The following is a 16,168-nucleotide window of genomic DNA, read 5'->3' as shown; positions in this document are numbered from 1 at the left end:
TACTAGAATTCTCATCAGTTAACAACTGGTTTTGTCACTTCCCCAAAGGACTTGCAGCTCCACATCCCTTCAGACACATAAGACGACATGGTGATGGGTTCTCCTACTTGATAATTGTGACAATGCCAAGTTCATACCTCTTCAAATGCTGCTTTTTTCTAAGAAAAGACAGTCTTAACAGCACTTGCTATTACCACAAGCCACGGAACATACCTCTGAGAACACATCTTCCCTACAGCACTACCCTACACAGGATATTGGGATATCCCCACAAACACACTCATATGTTCAAAGTACTCTGTACAGCCAAGTGAAAAGCAAGGCAAATGCCGTAAATTGCTGTCATCATACACTTATCAACATATTGGAAAGCAGCAGAACACCCAAAAATTCCCTATGGGGATCCAGTGCTTCCTAACCCCTAGTTTTCAAATAGAGATTGCCAACGCATTTCCAATATGTCTTCTTCAAGCAACTGACAAAGTACCCTACTAGAGTTTCAGGTCTGCACACAGAACTGCTCAGTCACAAATGGTACCTGGACAAGTAATGGGAAGGGAGACTTTCAGAAGACAACAAGGGCATCATGCTTGTGCTCACGACAGAAAAATGAACTCTTTTCAATTATCCAGAATTGAGGTTACTTGGACTACTTACTCACACTTCTGCAGAAGTTAGCATGAATTTTCCTTCTTGTTTATTAATATTTAGGTCTTTTCTAATCTGTACTATTTGGACAATGTGATCTTTTACTAAAGGAAAAAACAAATGTGCAGTTTCACAGTGCAAGTACATCATTAAGTATCCTCAAAGTGGACAGGGTCCTTGTTAACTTCAGTACAAAGTTTCCTAAACCCTATTTCCTTTTCGTTCCTTTGAGAAAATGGGGAAGCAATTTGCATTTACAGCTCAGTTCCTGCTTCCAAAATACCCCTTTAACGTTATTATTTTTATGGTGGATATAAATGGCACCAAATTGTCAAATCACAGCTATTTTCTATGTTACCTATACAAATAGGTCTGATTTCTGGCAAGCTATAAAACAATTATGGCTGAATTCCTGTAGCTCTTTGATATCCCAGCTTGCCCATAGGGCTTCAAAGCCATCTTATGGCAATGCTAAAAATCCAGAAGACAGAGGGAAAATGAAGCTTTTCAATTCCCACATGTTGAAACACGAACATACCAAAATCTTCGCACTAGGATGGTTATGTTTGAAAGGAAACTGACTCAGAGCAAACACAATTAGGTAAGATACAGCAACAGTTCAAAACAACACGGCTTGACAGAAGGTAGAAATAGAATTTGAAAAAGCAGTACAGGGAGCATACTACACCTGCCTCTGATTCCCCAGCACTTACCATAAGTTGGGAAGCACATTTTTCTGCTTAAACATTCACCTCCCACCCATTTTTGTGTGGATGGCAAAGACAAGAATCAGAAATCATAAATAGTAAAGGCAAATGGCTAAACTGCCTGAGCTTGAAGAGGAAGCAAATACACTATTTTTGCCTTTCAGGTACTGATATTGCCAGGAACAAATTTCAAATATATTGAAAGTCAACTATCACAAGTACCTGAGGATCTACATAGCTGTATTTTATCTTTGTGTTGTAATTTATATTAGGAAAGGGTCCTCCTCTCACACAAGCAAGGGGAGCTAGTTCTTGCTGATAGCCATGAAACACCTCTGAGAGGGGCATGAGGACAACACTGCAAATCCTTTAAATAGCACCAGCAATGCTTTTACCTCTCAAGTGACCCAGAATTTAAGAGACATGAAAATGAATAAATTGAAGACTCATGACTACCTTTCTTTGCAGGAGAGAAGCTTCCATGTTGGCCAACAAAAACATTAGAGTAGTATGATACAAATTAGTTGTAAGATACACAAAAGAATCCAAAACACCTTTAAACTCTTTGCACATTTTCAGTGCTGCTGGTTTGTGGTGGAAAGCCGCACAGGCTCTAAACGTACTGCATTTAAGTGAGCATCAGCCCCCAAAAAAGAAAAATCCCAAATTTTGTTTTAACTCCTCATTTTTAAAAATAGCCAACAACCTGGCCATCCCTAGCAAGGAAATAGTCAAAGTATAAACAAAAAAAGGAAAAGTAACCTTCAGTCCATACCTTTTCCTAATTACTCCTATTCTTTTGTGGCACTTTCGAAGAAACATGTTCCTCATGATCATTTAGAATTTTGCATTATTTTCTGAAATCCACTATTCTTCCCTTGCAGCAAAATCCCTTTTAATCCCATACCTGGCCATGGCTGGAAGGAATTTGTATCCCTAATTTGCAGTTAAACCATTAGGCCCCACACTGACTTTGGGAATACTACCACAGAAATGGTTTAGAGACCAGTTTTATGAGATTAACATAAAGTATAAGAGGCTGCATAAAATGGATGAAAAAACCCAACCATCATGGGAGAGCAGGAGGAAGAGGAAGAAAAAGCTTTATCTTCAGTGCTTGACTGCATGCCAGTCTTAGCCATGCTTACTTTGTTTCAGCATTTTTCATACAAAGAGATGCCAGTTTTCTCTTACTGAATAGTTTTATTTCCAAATAAAGAACACTGTAAATATTTTCTGAGGTTTATTAGACTGTGACTGAAGCCTCAAGGCAAACACACTGATCTTACCACTTCATCATATTCCAAAGCTAACAAAAAATAAGTTTGTTATACCTATAAAACTACGATAGATGTAGACACATTTACAGATGATATCTTAGCTATACAGCTTAATATTTACTTCTCAAATGCATCATTTAAAATGCACTCAAAAAACCAGAGATTAGTTTAGATTTCAATCAAGAAATTGCTATTATCTAGACTTCAGGACAGACCACAAATGAAGAAACTAAAACCAAAATGAAAAATTTTCTATTGCCTAGGCACACAAATTGGCAACATCCCAGATTCAAGCTATGCAAACACACACACACAAAAGAAACCAAAACTATTTAAATAGATAATGCTGACTGCACACTCAACATGTCAGTCTACAACTGGTCTACTGGTATTTCAGCTCCTGTGCAACTGCAGGTCAGGCATCAAGATGGAATCGTAAGGAAATATCCCTGCAGACTAACAGACTAAACCAACCAAATTTTCATTACAAAACCTGCAACATCTACAGCGGCTGCTTAACTCTGCCTTTATTACATCTGAAATTCAAAGAAGCAATCTAATGTAAACCTGCTTCACAGAAATCAGTTTGTTTCTAGTTTCCAGGCAATAAAGGATAACAGAATTGAAAGTCATCCACTGTTTGACAACCTTATTGTTGTCAAATATTAACTTTTATTTTCCTGTACATAATGGAGGCATTTAGTTAGTTTGGAAAGAATTTTGTAAGTGAAAAAATAAAATCCAGTGTGAGATGACTCAACATTTAACAACAAAGCCTGAACCGAATACTAAAATAATTGATGTCTACCACTTTAGGAACAGCCTTTGAGTAAGTGCAACATCCAGTTTCAGTTTTCTAAAGCACTGGCACTCCAACACGGGTACAACACATTTCAAAGTGCTGGACAACTACAGAATCCACACGGATACACCATTCCATGTCTGTGTAGCACTCAGTATTTGCAAGCAGTGTGCGTGCACAAATGCACATACATGGTTTTGTCTGCAGTGGGCTCCTGAAGTTTAGCCTCCCATTAAAATAATTTGGTCTTTGCTCCTATTAGGTTTGAGCTACAAAGATGCTGTAACAGGATTCACACAGAACAACGGGCTCACCTGGGCCCAGCCTGCAGACCACAGGTCAATGCTGCTTCCCTGGAATTACTTGCGACTCACCCCAGCAGTGAAGCAGGTTCTACCTCAGGGCGCTGCTGTGCTGGAGAACCTTTTCCATCATTACCTCTACTGCGGTACAGACCACTGGGGGAATTCGCATCTCAATGTTTCCAGCCACCCACTGGGAAGAGCAGTGCGAGGACAGCACAGCATAGCCTGCAGAAGCAAACTGATGCATTTTACTGTTGCTGGGCTACCTTACTTGGTTTAGGTTCAAGGGGTGGTCTTGGTGTATTTGCACAAGACTGCCACAGGCACCCAAAGAACTTGTATGGAGTTGCTTCACAGTAATTTACACCCAGATACCTTACAACACTTGTAACAGTCAGCTCCAACTAGTTTCTTTGTTAAAAAAAAAGAAAAAAAATGTATCTAGGGAAGCATTACAGACAGGATAGCACTAAAGCATAATTAAAGCCAACATCCTTATAAGAAAGGACGGTAAATTAAAAGAGACTGGTTAAAGGCTACTACCTCCCCATACTTACACAGAAGGACAGAAGAGGCTAAGACCACAAAATACAGAATAAATTTATGTGTTCTAGTTGCCTCTGTATTAAGCAAGGGAGTGCACTGGTTCTCGCACCAAGACCAATTAAAAAAAAATTGTTTTCACTCTGAGAAATCAAACTTCCTAAAGTATCCTTATTCTTTAGATAATAAGGATGTGCAACTGCTTCTATTAGCCTAACTGTAATGAATTGAAAGGGGTAAAAAAAAAAAAAAAGTCTTTCCAAATTTAAATAGTTGAACATCTCTCTGGAGTATTTGCTAGGCACAAATGGAAGCATTTACAATACTCACAGACTCACATAAGCCACTCACTTAAAAGACACTTTAGACATATTAGTGACAGCCAGGTAAAGAAATAATAACTTGTCTGTCAAAAAGCTTTAAAGTCTTGATAGTACAGGATTATATCACACATGAGAGCAGGCCTTTGCAGCTCTATGTGGCATAACCTGAACAGTAGCAGCACCAAAACAGAAAGGGACCCTCACATATTACTAAGGAATTCACAAGAATAATATTTTTTAACTCGCATGTAACATACAAATTTAGATTTTATTTTAAATTAAAGGCTAAGCAAAACAGTATGTTTACAAAACACACCTTTTTTCCCCTCTCAAAATATATGTACATGCTTTTAGACACTCCTCTCATCATTAGATTCTGTCTCACATCTTGCCATTATTTATCAGATGACTGAAGTTTGTGGGTTTTTTTTCTGTTTTGTGCAAGGCCAGTTAACTTATCTATTACAACTGCACTTCCATCCCCTGGTCAGCCACTAAATTTAATGAACAATCTGCATAAATACTTCTGGCATTCAGTCCTCAGACACACCAAAACCCTTACACAGCCTTCCTCCCCATTTCCTAAGTATTCCAACACAGATGTCATATACAGTCATCCACTGGCAGCAGACACAGACCTGCCTCCCCGCCGTCCCTGTTACTGGAGAATAGGTTGCCCGATGCTCCCGCGCTGCCTGCCTGTGGTGCACGTGAATAGGGCTACAGAGCACACAGCATGCTCAGCCAATGGTCAGCGAAACAAAACCCCAGGGGAAGTGCAGACCATGTCAAGCAAGGGCACATCCCATGCAGCCCCTGGCCCTGAGCAATACCTCCAGGTTCTAGGTGGTCCCCTAATGAAAGACATCAACTGGATCTTGGCTGGAGAAGGCTGGGCATTGCATCTGACTAAAAGTAAAAAAATCTGTGCTTATTCCCCAAGCAGAAATTTACCTTCTCACAAAGACAAACATCACAACATCAGCTCAAAAAATATTGCAAGGGCATGCTGTTCTTTTAAAAATGAAAGCTCTTCAGCTTTATACTTTTGATCATATTTAAAGAAATACTTTGGAATAATTCTAATAGTCATTTTCATTAAGATTTTTTTTTTCCTACAAACAGACTTGAGACTGTTTCTGTCCCACTAATACGAGCATTCACTTTTCAATACACTTTACACTTTCATGCAGTTTTGTCTTTTCTTGTAGTAATATTAAATTGTTTCAAGTCACCATGCATGTCCAGAAATATGGTGCGCACCCAGGTTGGGAACGGAAAAAAAAAAAAAGCAACAAACCAAAACCACAACCAAATGAAAACACACCACAAAACCAAAGAAATAAAAAATTCCACATAACAATCATCAGGCAGTATCCCATTTTTAAAAACTGCCCTTGAATATTATGCCAGATCTGCGTATCTCCTTGTTTACACAGCACACATTTTCAAGCCGAATCCTCTTCTCTCCTGCCTTCCAGTAAAGGAAGATGTTAGTGCAAACAGACGTTCTGCTAATGGTTTTACCAAATGCTTCAATAAAACACTGATTCAGAATTTAAATTATTAAGGTGAAATGTGCAAATATTTTCTTCTGTTAATTATAGATCCTGGCACTGGATCACAAAAGTAATTCAAGTGCTATTTACCCATTTAATATTTATCAATCAAAACTCAAGAAAACTTCCATCCTCCAGTAGCATGTTACAGCTGTTGAGACTTCTATTGCCAGTATACCACATATTTTCAAATATCAAACTCATCCAGCACCACTGGGCTTGTCCAGTTAACTCAAAGAAATAAACTTGAGCTTCTCAAGAAAGCCAGAGCCAGGGCAGGAGTTAACAGCATGACAAAGCCTATAACTGGCAAGCATTGGACAGAGTTAAGCACTGGCGCACTACTTGGGAACACCATCACAAGGATACTGATGAGAAACTCCTAACAACTGAATCTGCATGGTAGCAGCAGAGTCTTATCCACTAATATTGTTTAAATAAATGGCAATCCAGAAATAAGTTAACCATTTTTTAACAGGTACTGGACAAGTTTCACCTGTACCCAGCAATGTGTAGGTTTTTTACATTATTTTCTACATTACAAAAATCAGTACCTTGGCCATATTTTTTAATAGTAGGTAACATAATACATTTAATTTTAAAATGGATTCCCACACATAGATTTAAATAAGCATACAAATAATTTAAATACCAGTCTGTTCTTCCTTCCCTCTATGCACTAGAAAGCACAGCACAAAGCCAAAAGTCACACAAGATCAGCATTTTTAATTAGAAGCCAGGTGTTTTGTGACAAGATGAAGAACCTTAATTTTCAAGCAAACATAAAGAAGTGCTAGATTTTTACTCTTTCTTTTCATTTATGCCTATCAATCACTACCAGGAAGGGAAGAAACAGAATGATTGCACCTGAACAAAATTTCTGGATCAAACAATTATAAACTAATCTGTACTTTCCCCACTATCATAATCATTATCAGCAACATACTTTACATTGGCAACTTGGTAGTTGCAACATCTTTCCCACAGGTTCTATCAGAACAAAGAACAGCACTCTCCAACAATTCTCCTCAAAACCTGAATTTTAAAAACATCTTAACCATACTGCACAGAGCTGTTAACATAACAGCCATCACACCATGAACAGCACCACAAAAAAATAACAAACCAAATTTCCAAGATGTTACAGCTTACTGACACAGCACTGAAAAATGTTAACAGACATAATTATACCTGCAGTTCAGCTTGTCTAACCTGTAATAATATGTGGTTTAAAGATTTCTTACGCATCTGTTTTTCTAAGGATAAAAACTGCACAATGGTAAGAGTAACAGCAATAAACAGCAAACTATCTGTCCTCATTTTCTCAAATGCTAACAAGTTTACTTGTCTACTGATTTAAACATTTTGAGGCATCTTCTCCCTCATCTTACTAATAAGATAGAGGTGATCTTACACACAAGAATCTGGTTTTCTGCACTTCAAGCTAGTATTATTCTACAGCTGTTCAGAAATCTTAATGTATGATAGCCCTGAAATCATATTTCATGTCCTACCATCTAAAACTGATTTACAAAAACAGACTATTGTAGCTTTAGAAAGATGTAACCACAGCTTCTTAAAACTAAAAATACTGTATTAGCAATTCAGTGCTAATCAAAGTAAATGTCATGATAAATTTATCCTTTAAGAGTTAAGAAATTAGAGTCAGAACTCACTGGCAGTTCTGACAAAAATTAGCCTTTACCCTTGCAGAAACACGCTGGGAGAATAAATCTAGACAAAACTAGACATACCACGCAGGAGAAGGAAACAAAACACACGCTGAACATAAACCACAAATACAAATAAAAGAGTGCAATTACGCTTTCAAAACCGTAAGCTTGTGACACTGGAGGATGGAGCTGCCTTGTTATCACATCTTGTCACAATGAGGTACTTATGGGCTGTACACAGTCACTACCTATCTTGAGAAAACATAAGAGCCCACTGTCACACTTCGGTTTGCTTTTTACTTCTTTTTGGCAATGGAAGTCTTTGCAAACAGAACATCACTTCTGATGGAAGGTGATCATCGGATTTGTATACTCATGAAACAGATGCATATTTCCCTAGCTAAGAATCATCTCCTTACTACATTGGTATCTTCTAAACAAAGCATAAGGATTGACACTTAACAGGATAATTATTAAAGATGTATCAGGGAGGAGAAATATTTATCAGAAACAGCTTTTTCTGTACAGGTAGCACCTTACCATCAAAGCCATGCATTATTTACTGGTGGCATCATGTAAAGATGAAATTTGATAGCTTCCCCATATTCAAACTCTTCTCACTCTCTTTGAAAAAGAAAACCGTGAAATGCCCTTTGCATTTCCATTCTGCTGAACTGAACTGCACTTGAAAACATGCATGTACTCCAAAGTTACTGAGCCTTCTAATAAAGTAGAAGCAACATTAACTTTGCTTTTCTTTGAAAAGTTTTTTGCTGAACAAAATCCTTCACTAGATATCAAAAGTTTCATTTGGCCACAGCTGAAATCCAGTGATGAGCAAATCCATGCCAAATAACACAACCCTTTTGTAACAAAAATAAACACCTGTCCTAAAAGGTGCAGATCAAACCCGTGCCAGTAAAACCGATCGGAAAACAAATTCTCACATGCCTAACCTACCTAGAGGGGTAGACTTAGGCAAAACTTTAAAAAAAAAAAAAAGAAAAACCACAACAAATGTAACAGACCTACAATCAACCAAAGTTCTTGGAAGTGTTGTTAAAAATCCAGCTGCAAACTGACTATCTGCTTTACGATCTTGACCTGCCCAATTCAAGTCATGTGCTAAGAATCTGCCTGCAGGTCTGTATCCTCACACCATTCCATTTACTAAAACTAATAGAGATGCAAGTCGCTCATTGACTTTAAATGGAGAGATTAAAAAAAAGGGGGGGGGGGAATAACAGTAAGCAAGATATTGTTTGGCCATTTTCTCTAAAATTTTACAAGACAACATGAAAGCTACTAAAAGAAGAGCAGCTGCTTTGTGGACAACATATTAGTAAAATGCAGCTAGGAAAGGAAAGAAAGATTAAGGTTCTCCTTTCCCTTCCACTAACATGCCTCCCAATTCAGTGACACATCTGAAAAGCAAATTATACATAAAAAAAAAGAGAGACCTGCATCATTTTTCCTAATCAAAGTTCAGCATAAGACATTTCATTGATTTTCTTGGCCATCATAATATAAATACTTTTAGGGCAGCTCATGAAGCATTTGTACAGCCAAAACATAAATTACTAGAGACTGTTTTAAAACATAGCACGAGATATGCTTTCACAAGAGTATTAAGCTGTCACTGTGAAAAAAAATGTCTAAATTTAAATATTCCTTTAAAGTAGTGGAGCAAAACATCTCTATGGCAGAGCCTATCTACATCTTGAAACTGCATTGATCTATCCTTCACAAGTTGAGCAACTGATGCAGTCAACTTAGTTCGTTTTTTGTACAATGAATCCAAGTGCAAGAAGCAGCATTTGATTGGCATTTTTTCATTTCAAGATCATGTATAGAGCACAAGAAAGCAATTAAGTTTGTGGGGTTTTTTTAATTAAAAAGAAGTTTCCTCACCGTAAATAAATTTGTGTACTGTATTAGGTTTTATCTACACAAGTATGCTTTCCCAAAAAGAGCTTACAAGCAAACTGAAGGATGCTCTTAAGGCAACCTCCACTCTGCAACTGCATGGCTATGCACCAAGGGTGGAAGAAACAGAACTTACACAGCATGTGTCACCACGCACCATGACCCACAGGTGTACTCCACATCACCGATCTTCATGCCATGCTTACCATGCCAAAAGATTCTTATTTTGCTGTGGCCCAAAGTAGTGTGCCCTCTGGGACAGACATCTTAACAAAACAAACAACACACAAAATGCCAATGATAATAGGGATTGCATCTTTTAAAATTTCTTGCTCCTTACTGTCTTCTACAACACAACAGATTCAGAAGAGGTTGGGTTTTTTTTAACTTTTCAACAAAGACTATTCTGAAAAATGACCTAGCTTAAGTGTGGAAACAGAACTGGAAAAGCTTTTATATGGAAAGAGAAAGAATGCATTTACTAAGAAGGAATCATTAACACCTTTTACAGCAGCTAAGTCTATTTCAAAATATTATGGTCCACTAAAGTCTCATTCTGCACTAGGGGACAGCCTTAATGAAAACAAACAACATAGGAAATGCAGACTTTCTAGAAGACTGTTACACATCAGTCCATCCTACAGCAGAACGAGCAGCTCCACTTCCATCGCTTTGCTATACCCTTGTAAAACTTCTTAAACTATGAGCTGTAGTAAGCACTGTTTCCTTCAGCTCTGCAGAGCAAAGCAACACCTGCTACTTTTCACAGCATTCAGGTGTCCAAACCACCATGTTCATACTATTACCACAGAAATATTAGCCCACCCTTTTTTTTTGACAAAACGCACCACTGATTAAACCAAACTTCATCATTCAAGCCACACTAGTTCCAAAGTAGTTTTTGACATGTATTTATAATGAGTCATTAAAACACAAGAGGTGTGTTTCTTTATCCACATGAAATACTGTTAAGAGAAATAGTAAGACTGCTGTTACAGAGCACAAGCATTTATTAATTAAGAAGAAGAAGAAAGTATTTTTACATGGCTTAGCATTCAAAGAAATAAGAGACTATCAGCCAAGAGCAACAGCTCCCCTTTTAGAGGTAGTATCATAGTGGATCAAAACTAACCCTAGCCTGGTGACAAATCCTGTTACACAGACATGTTTTAAAATATTGCACTTGTACGCACAGCACTATTTTCTTCACATAGCGAAGAGTAAGCAACTTTGAAATAAAGCTAGAGTCTTAGAAAGTCTCCATGTCTTCCCTTAATCAATTTACATCAGCATCACAAAATAGACATGAAAACAGTAGTATTTGTGATTGCATGATGATTTTAGAGAGCATTTGTCTTGAATACTGAAAACTTAGTCTGGCCATGAGTCTTTTTTCAACGTGAAAAGCAGTCCTGTAGCCACCCACCGGTGAAACCACTCATTAAGACAGATGGCAGGAGCAGGCCATTAAGTGAGAGGAAGGATGGGGAACCAGTCACTATGATTGCCTGTACGCTCTACAATGCAAGGATAAACTAAAGCAGTCAATTACCATAAGGCAATTAGCAAACAATAAAACCACTGCCAAGCTTAAGCTTTTAAGGTGAGACACAATGAATGATGGAGGAAACTATTTGTTCCTGTTAATCATCACTACCTTCCCATCCTACCTATACACATAAACCAACCTGCCCTGCATTCCAACAACTGAACACTATTCCTAGCTAAGCTTCCACCTAAAACTGATGCAAATTTCAGGTACAGGACCTTGTTTGCTCTGCAGCAACTGTAAGAAGAAATATTTCAAACTCAACATAGACCTCTAGTACTTCCAAAATCCCTACTATAGCCAGAGCAGATAAAGCCAGAATGGTAGTCAGTTCTTCCAGCTATTCTCATTAACATGCAAAGCAAATGCACTGAATATACTTCATATCCCTTGCCCCCTTTGATGTTTCAAATGACTATGCCCCCAATAAAAAGTGATCTAACAACAGAAGCACATTATGAGCTAGCTAACACCTATGATAGGCTATTTATTATTTTCAAACTGACTGTGAGCAATATAGACTTAATGAATTAGAACTCCTCCTAGCAAGCATATATGTTAAAGCAGCCATTCACTGCATGAATCCAAAGATAAAAAGATCATTTAGCAGAAAACTGAGATTATGGCTAATGAGTATACTAGTATTTACTTTAGATTAATACTGTACACCTACTACAGCTTGCTAAACCCATGGCTTCAGGAGTAGTTTGAGAACTTACTAAGTATCACCAAGTGGTAAGCTATGTTATACTAAAATAATGAAGTATAAAACTTCAGAGTAGGGAGTTTGACTATACTACAAGCATAGTCTATTACTAATTATGTGACACTTAAGATACCACCTCCCTGAAGACCATCTAAGGTCAAATCAAGCTAAGAGCACTGATTTACAGAGCTCTTCGCTAGAGTACTTTTATCAAAAAATTTAACTGTACTTGTAGATGAAAAAGAAACAAAACACTCTCACTTGCAAGGCACACATCACCACCTCTTTTAAACACTTGTGTACAGCAGAAAACATGCTATGGAATTCATACACGGACTGCTCTCAACAGCACAGTGCTCATCTTTCCCACTGCAATTTTATGGGCCTCAAACTTCTTCAGCTTCTGTTTTTCACTCATTGCCTGAGGAGGCTAAGCAGAACCCAGAAGTAAAGGCAGTGCTCACCATCTGGGCTTACGCTGTGCTGGATGGGAGCGGCTGTGGCGTTCTACAATCCAAGTCATGTGCAACCACAGTATGACAAGTCCCCTCCCAGGCTATATAAGCTGGCATCTTTCCCAGCAGTTGCCACATCATAAAAAACGATGCATACAAATACCCACCCCCACCCACCCCATTTCCCCCCCCACCCCAAAAAAAAAAAAAAGAAAAAACAAAAACAAGAAAACAAAAAACCCAACACTTTAAAACAATGGCTTAAGTGACTGCATAACTAAACTCAGCAGCTGGAGATACAAAGCACTCCCATGGCAAACCATGCATCTTTCACTTACAAAACTCTTAAAATACATTCTTATTAGCAAGCTCCACATCACACCTAGCAACCAACCCCAAGTCTGGGCTGCAGAGTCATGTTCCCTGAGGGTAGACAGGAACTAAATAAATGAATAAATAAAAGCGTGGATAATAAAAGCAAAGATACATCACAAACTGCTCCTATGCTAACAGAGCTTCAAAACAATAAATATTTTTCTGCCACTGACTTCAATGCATCATCTGATGCACTGGATATGAAACTACTCAGATTTGACTTAGAAGTCATGTTTTTCAGTACAAGAAATTTAAATAAACAGGTGGAAAATTCCACAGTGTAATCTGGGCAGTTTCTCGGAGATACTTAAGCATTACCTACCATACACTGAAAACTGTGCAGTACCGTGTTTGCTTAAACTAGATTTAAAAATTTGACTATAATAATAGAAGGGAATTAACAGCTTGTACTCAGGAAGATAACCTCCGCAGTTAAAAAACTGCAATTCTTACACTCCATTGCTTAAGGGAAGGAAAATATTCAAGAACAAATACAATAACTGATGTAAAAAGTCACAGCTAGGTTATCTTCAATCGTTTCTGAGAAATCAAAATACAAGTTTTTCGCTCACCAAAGAGCAAGCTTTATGATCTACACACTGAAAAACACCATCTTTTGCTCTATGAACATTAACTTTTCCCACACCTGGCTCTAAGTAAATGAGGTTTATGATGATGTTATTCTAAGGAACTGCAGGAGGTCTAGATGCCAATCAAGGCTACATATCAAATAAAAACCAACTACTAACCATCGTGTCTGCACAGATAAATAAACCTGCTCACTTCTTTTATTTGTACTGTTACCTCTACTAATCCAACTACAGTAATCAGGGCAGTAAGGGAACAACGTATGAAAACAATAGGTGTCTTGTACCCCTCGCAGCCCAACTTACGTGGGCACACATGCACCACACCTTTCGAGACGTTTTCATGTCCTTAGGAAAGGGTGAATCCCTGACAATGAATTAAAGAACTAAGCAGAAAGAAAACGGTTGCGTGAGTCCAAACTCAAAATCGGAGCAGGAACACATTACCAGGCATCTATCCGGTCATACATTTAGTACACTGGGAGAGAGCAACACGTGGGCAAAAGCCTCGGGCGCAGACCTACCCCGAGAGAGAAGCCTGCCCCGTGCCACCCACAAGCGAAAGACCGGGAAGAGCAGGACCCAGACCCACGGCCGGCCCTGGACCCGGGACTGCCTGAAGCCACGAGTGGAGATCTCCGCGGCACAACGTGCTGGAGAAGGGCAGAAAGGGTCTCCCTGCACGCCCAGGCAGCACCAGGGCAGTCAGCAGAAGGGCCACCGGCACAGACAACCGCTTTTGTTCTCCAAAAAGAGACCGGTAAAGAGCCGCCAGCTGCGTCTGCTCCGAGCCGTTCAGGCAGCGCTGAAGCAGCAGAGACCCCGCTGCCTGCCCCAGGCGCTGGAAGCGGATCCCGGCAAGAAGATCCGCGGCGGGCCCTACCTACCTCTTTTCGGTCTGGGGAAACTCTCGTGCAGGTGGAAGATGACTTTCTCCACGAAGTGCTGAATGTTGCTGTGCTCGGGTCCTCTGACAAACACCATCCAGTCGTGGGTGAAGCCTTCCACGGTAGGTTTCTTCCTGACCTGGGCTCGGTGCCCCAGCTCCAGCTTTACCTGAACGGCGCACTGTGGGGGGAAAGGCGGGGAGCTGCCGGTGAGCGCCCGAGGAAGCGGGGCTGAGCAGATGCCCGACGGAGAACCGGCCCCACCGCAGGCGGAGAGCGGGACACTCGGACAAAACGGTACCATACACCCGGCACCAGGAACAAAACTAGAAACCGCAGCCCCGCAACCGAAAACCGGCCCCACAGGCAAGGACACGAAGAGCTCTCCCTGCCACCGCGAAGACTCGGGAAGGCGCGACAGCGGTGCTGTCCTGCGGGCAGCCGGGGACCACTGCCAGGGACGCGCCAAACCCCCTCCCGGCGCCTCCACGCTCTGTCCCCCCGGTGAGGCGGCAGGAACATCGCTAAGGGGACACCGCCGCCTCTCCCCGGGTGCGTGCTTGCTTCGCAGCGCTGCCGGGAGCGGCGGACAGACAGCGGGAGGCAAGAAAAGCCTCGCACAAGGAGAAATTCCCCGTCACACCAGCCCCTTCCCGGCGGCGCCGGGCAGCGCGGGGAGGGGGCCAATGCGGCGGTTCCGCGGCACTCACCGAGCCCGCCATGCCTGGGGCGCCGGTTCCGCTGGGGCGCTCGCTCCTGTCCCCAGCCCCTGCCCCGCAGCACTAATTCATGAAGACGCGGAGGTGACGGCGGGCGCGCAGAGGAGCGGCCAGCGGGCGGCGGACATCCTCCGCCTCGCTGCTCCCGCTGTCTGCCGCCGTCCCGCCTCCTCCCCTCCCTCGCACCACACGGAGCCCGCGGCAGCCCCGGCCGCGGCCCCGCCGGCTGGACTAGCGTCCGCCACGCATGCGCGCTGCGCGGCGGGCCGATACCGAGACACAGACATTAACAGTGTGCGGGCCGGCGCGACCAGCCAATGGGGCGCAGTGGCGCGGCCGCGAGCCCCCTCCGACCGGTGCCGCCCCGCCCGCCGGTCCTTAAAGTAAGTGGTTGTGAGGGCCCGTGGAGCGCGGGAAGGGATCTTGCCACGAGCCAGGCGGGGAGGGGCCGTGCCCCGGCAGCGCCGCGAGCCGAGTGGGGAGCGGCGGCGTCTGATCGCGCCTTACTGAAGCGGGAAGCGAAACTGGGCACGAACAGTTACAAACAAAAGAGAAACGGGGCGCCGTTCTTAAACTCGGCCCGTGGAGAGAGCGGAGAGCCAAAGGTATTTTAAAGGACATTCCTCCCCAGACCTCAGCCTCTGCCTCGTGTACAGTCGTAAAGGTACGTTTCCGAAGAGTCACCGATAAATCCTTTTGCCAAAATGAAGGGCGGACAACACAACTCGTAGTTGCACAGGAATGTCAAGTGGTGATGGGCAGCAGTCAGGAACCCGCGCTCGGGGTTATCTAACGAGTATTTGTAGCATCAACTGCCACTTCTACCCTTACCGGGCTGATGCTGTTCTAAAATAACAGTACTACGTCAATTTCCACATCCCTCCCGTACTACACGAGGTAACATGCTGATTCACGCCACAGGAGGATGTCAGTGAGAAGCTAGCAGTGATTTACTGCGAATTCCTAGATCAGGGTACTGACCCTGTGAGATGAGTAGTTTCTGACAGCCATAAAATTGCCCAAACTTATAACTCTTGCCCCACTATTTTTGTTTGTTCGATAGTTATGTTTCCTATACTTTTTTTCTGATAAGAATAATAATAATAACACAAATCATTCGACAA

At 41.4% G+C, this 16,168-nt stretch overlaps 1 protein-coding gene across 1 annotated transcript in view; it reads right to left on the bottom strand.

The window, feature by feature from the left end:
* MLLT3 (MLLT3 super elongation complex subunit) overlaps positions 1 to 15,260 on the bottom strand; it is a 120,893-nt gene extending 105,633 nt beyond the window's left edge. Inside the window, exons 1-2 of the mRNA XM_057432920.1 lie at positions 15,036 to 15,260; positions 14,326 to 14,506 (exon numbers count right to left, since the gene is read on the bottom strand). Of these exons, the coding sequence (XP_057288903.1) occupies positions 14,326 to 14,506; positions 15,036 to 15,047 (193 nt within the window). The 5' untranslated portion in view covers positions 15,048 to 15,260. The remainder of the gene's footprint in view (positions 1 to 14,325; positions 14,507 to 15,035) is intronic.
* Positions 15,261 to 16,168: the final 908 nt, after the last annotated feature.

The sequence above is a fragment of the Pezoporus wallicus genome, unplaced genomic scaffold (assembly GCF_028554395.1).
Source record: "Pezoporus wallicus isolate ANWC-B61680 ecotype Strahan unplaced genomic scaffold, APGP_CSIRO_Pwel_v1 contig_2910, whole genome shotgun sequence".
Lineage (NCBI taxonomy): Eukaryota > Metazoa > Chordata > Aves > Psittaciformes > Psittacidae > Pezoporus > Pezoporus wallicus.
Note: the sequence above shows the minus strand (reverse complement) of the source record. Positions and strands in the feature narration are given on the sequence as shown.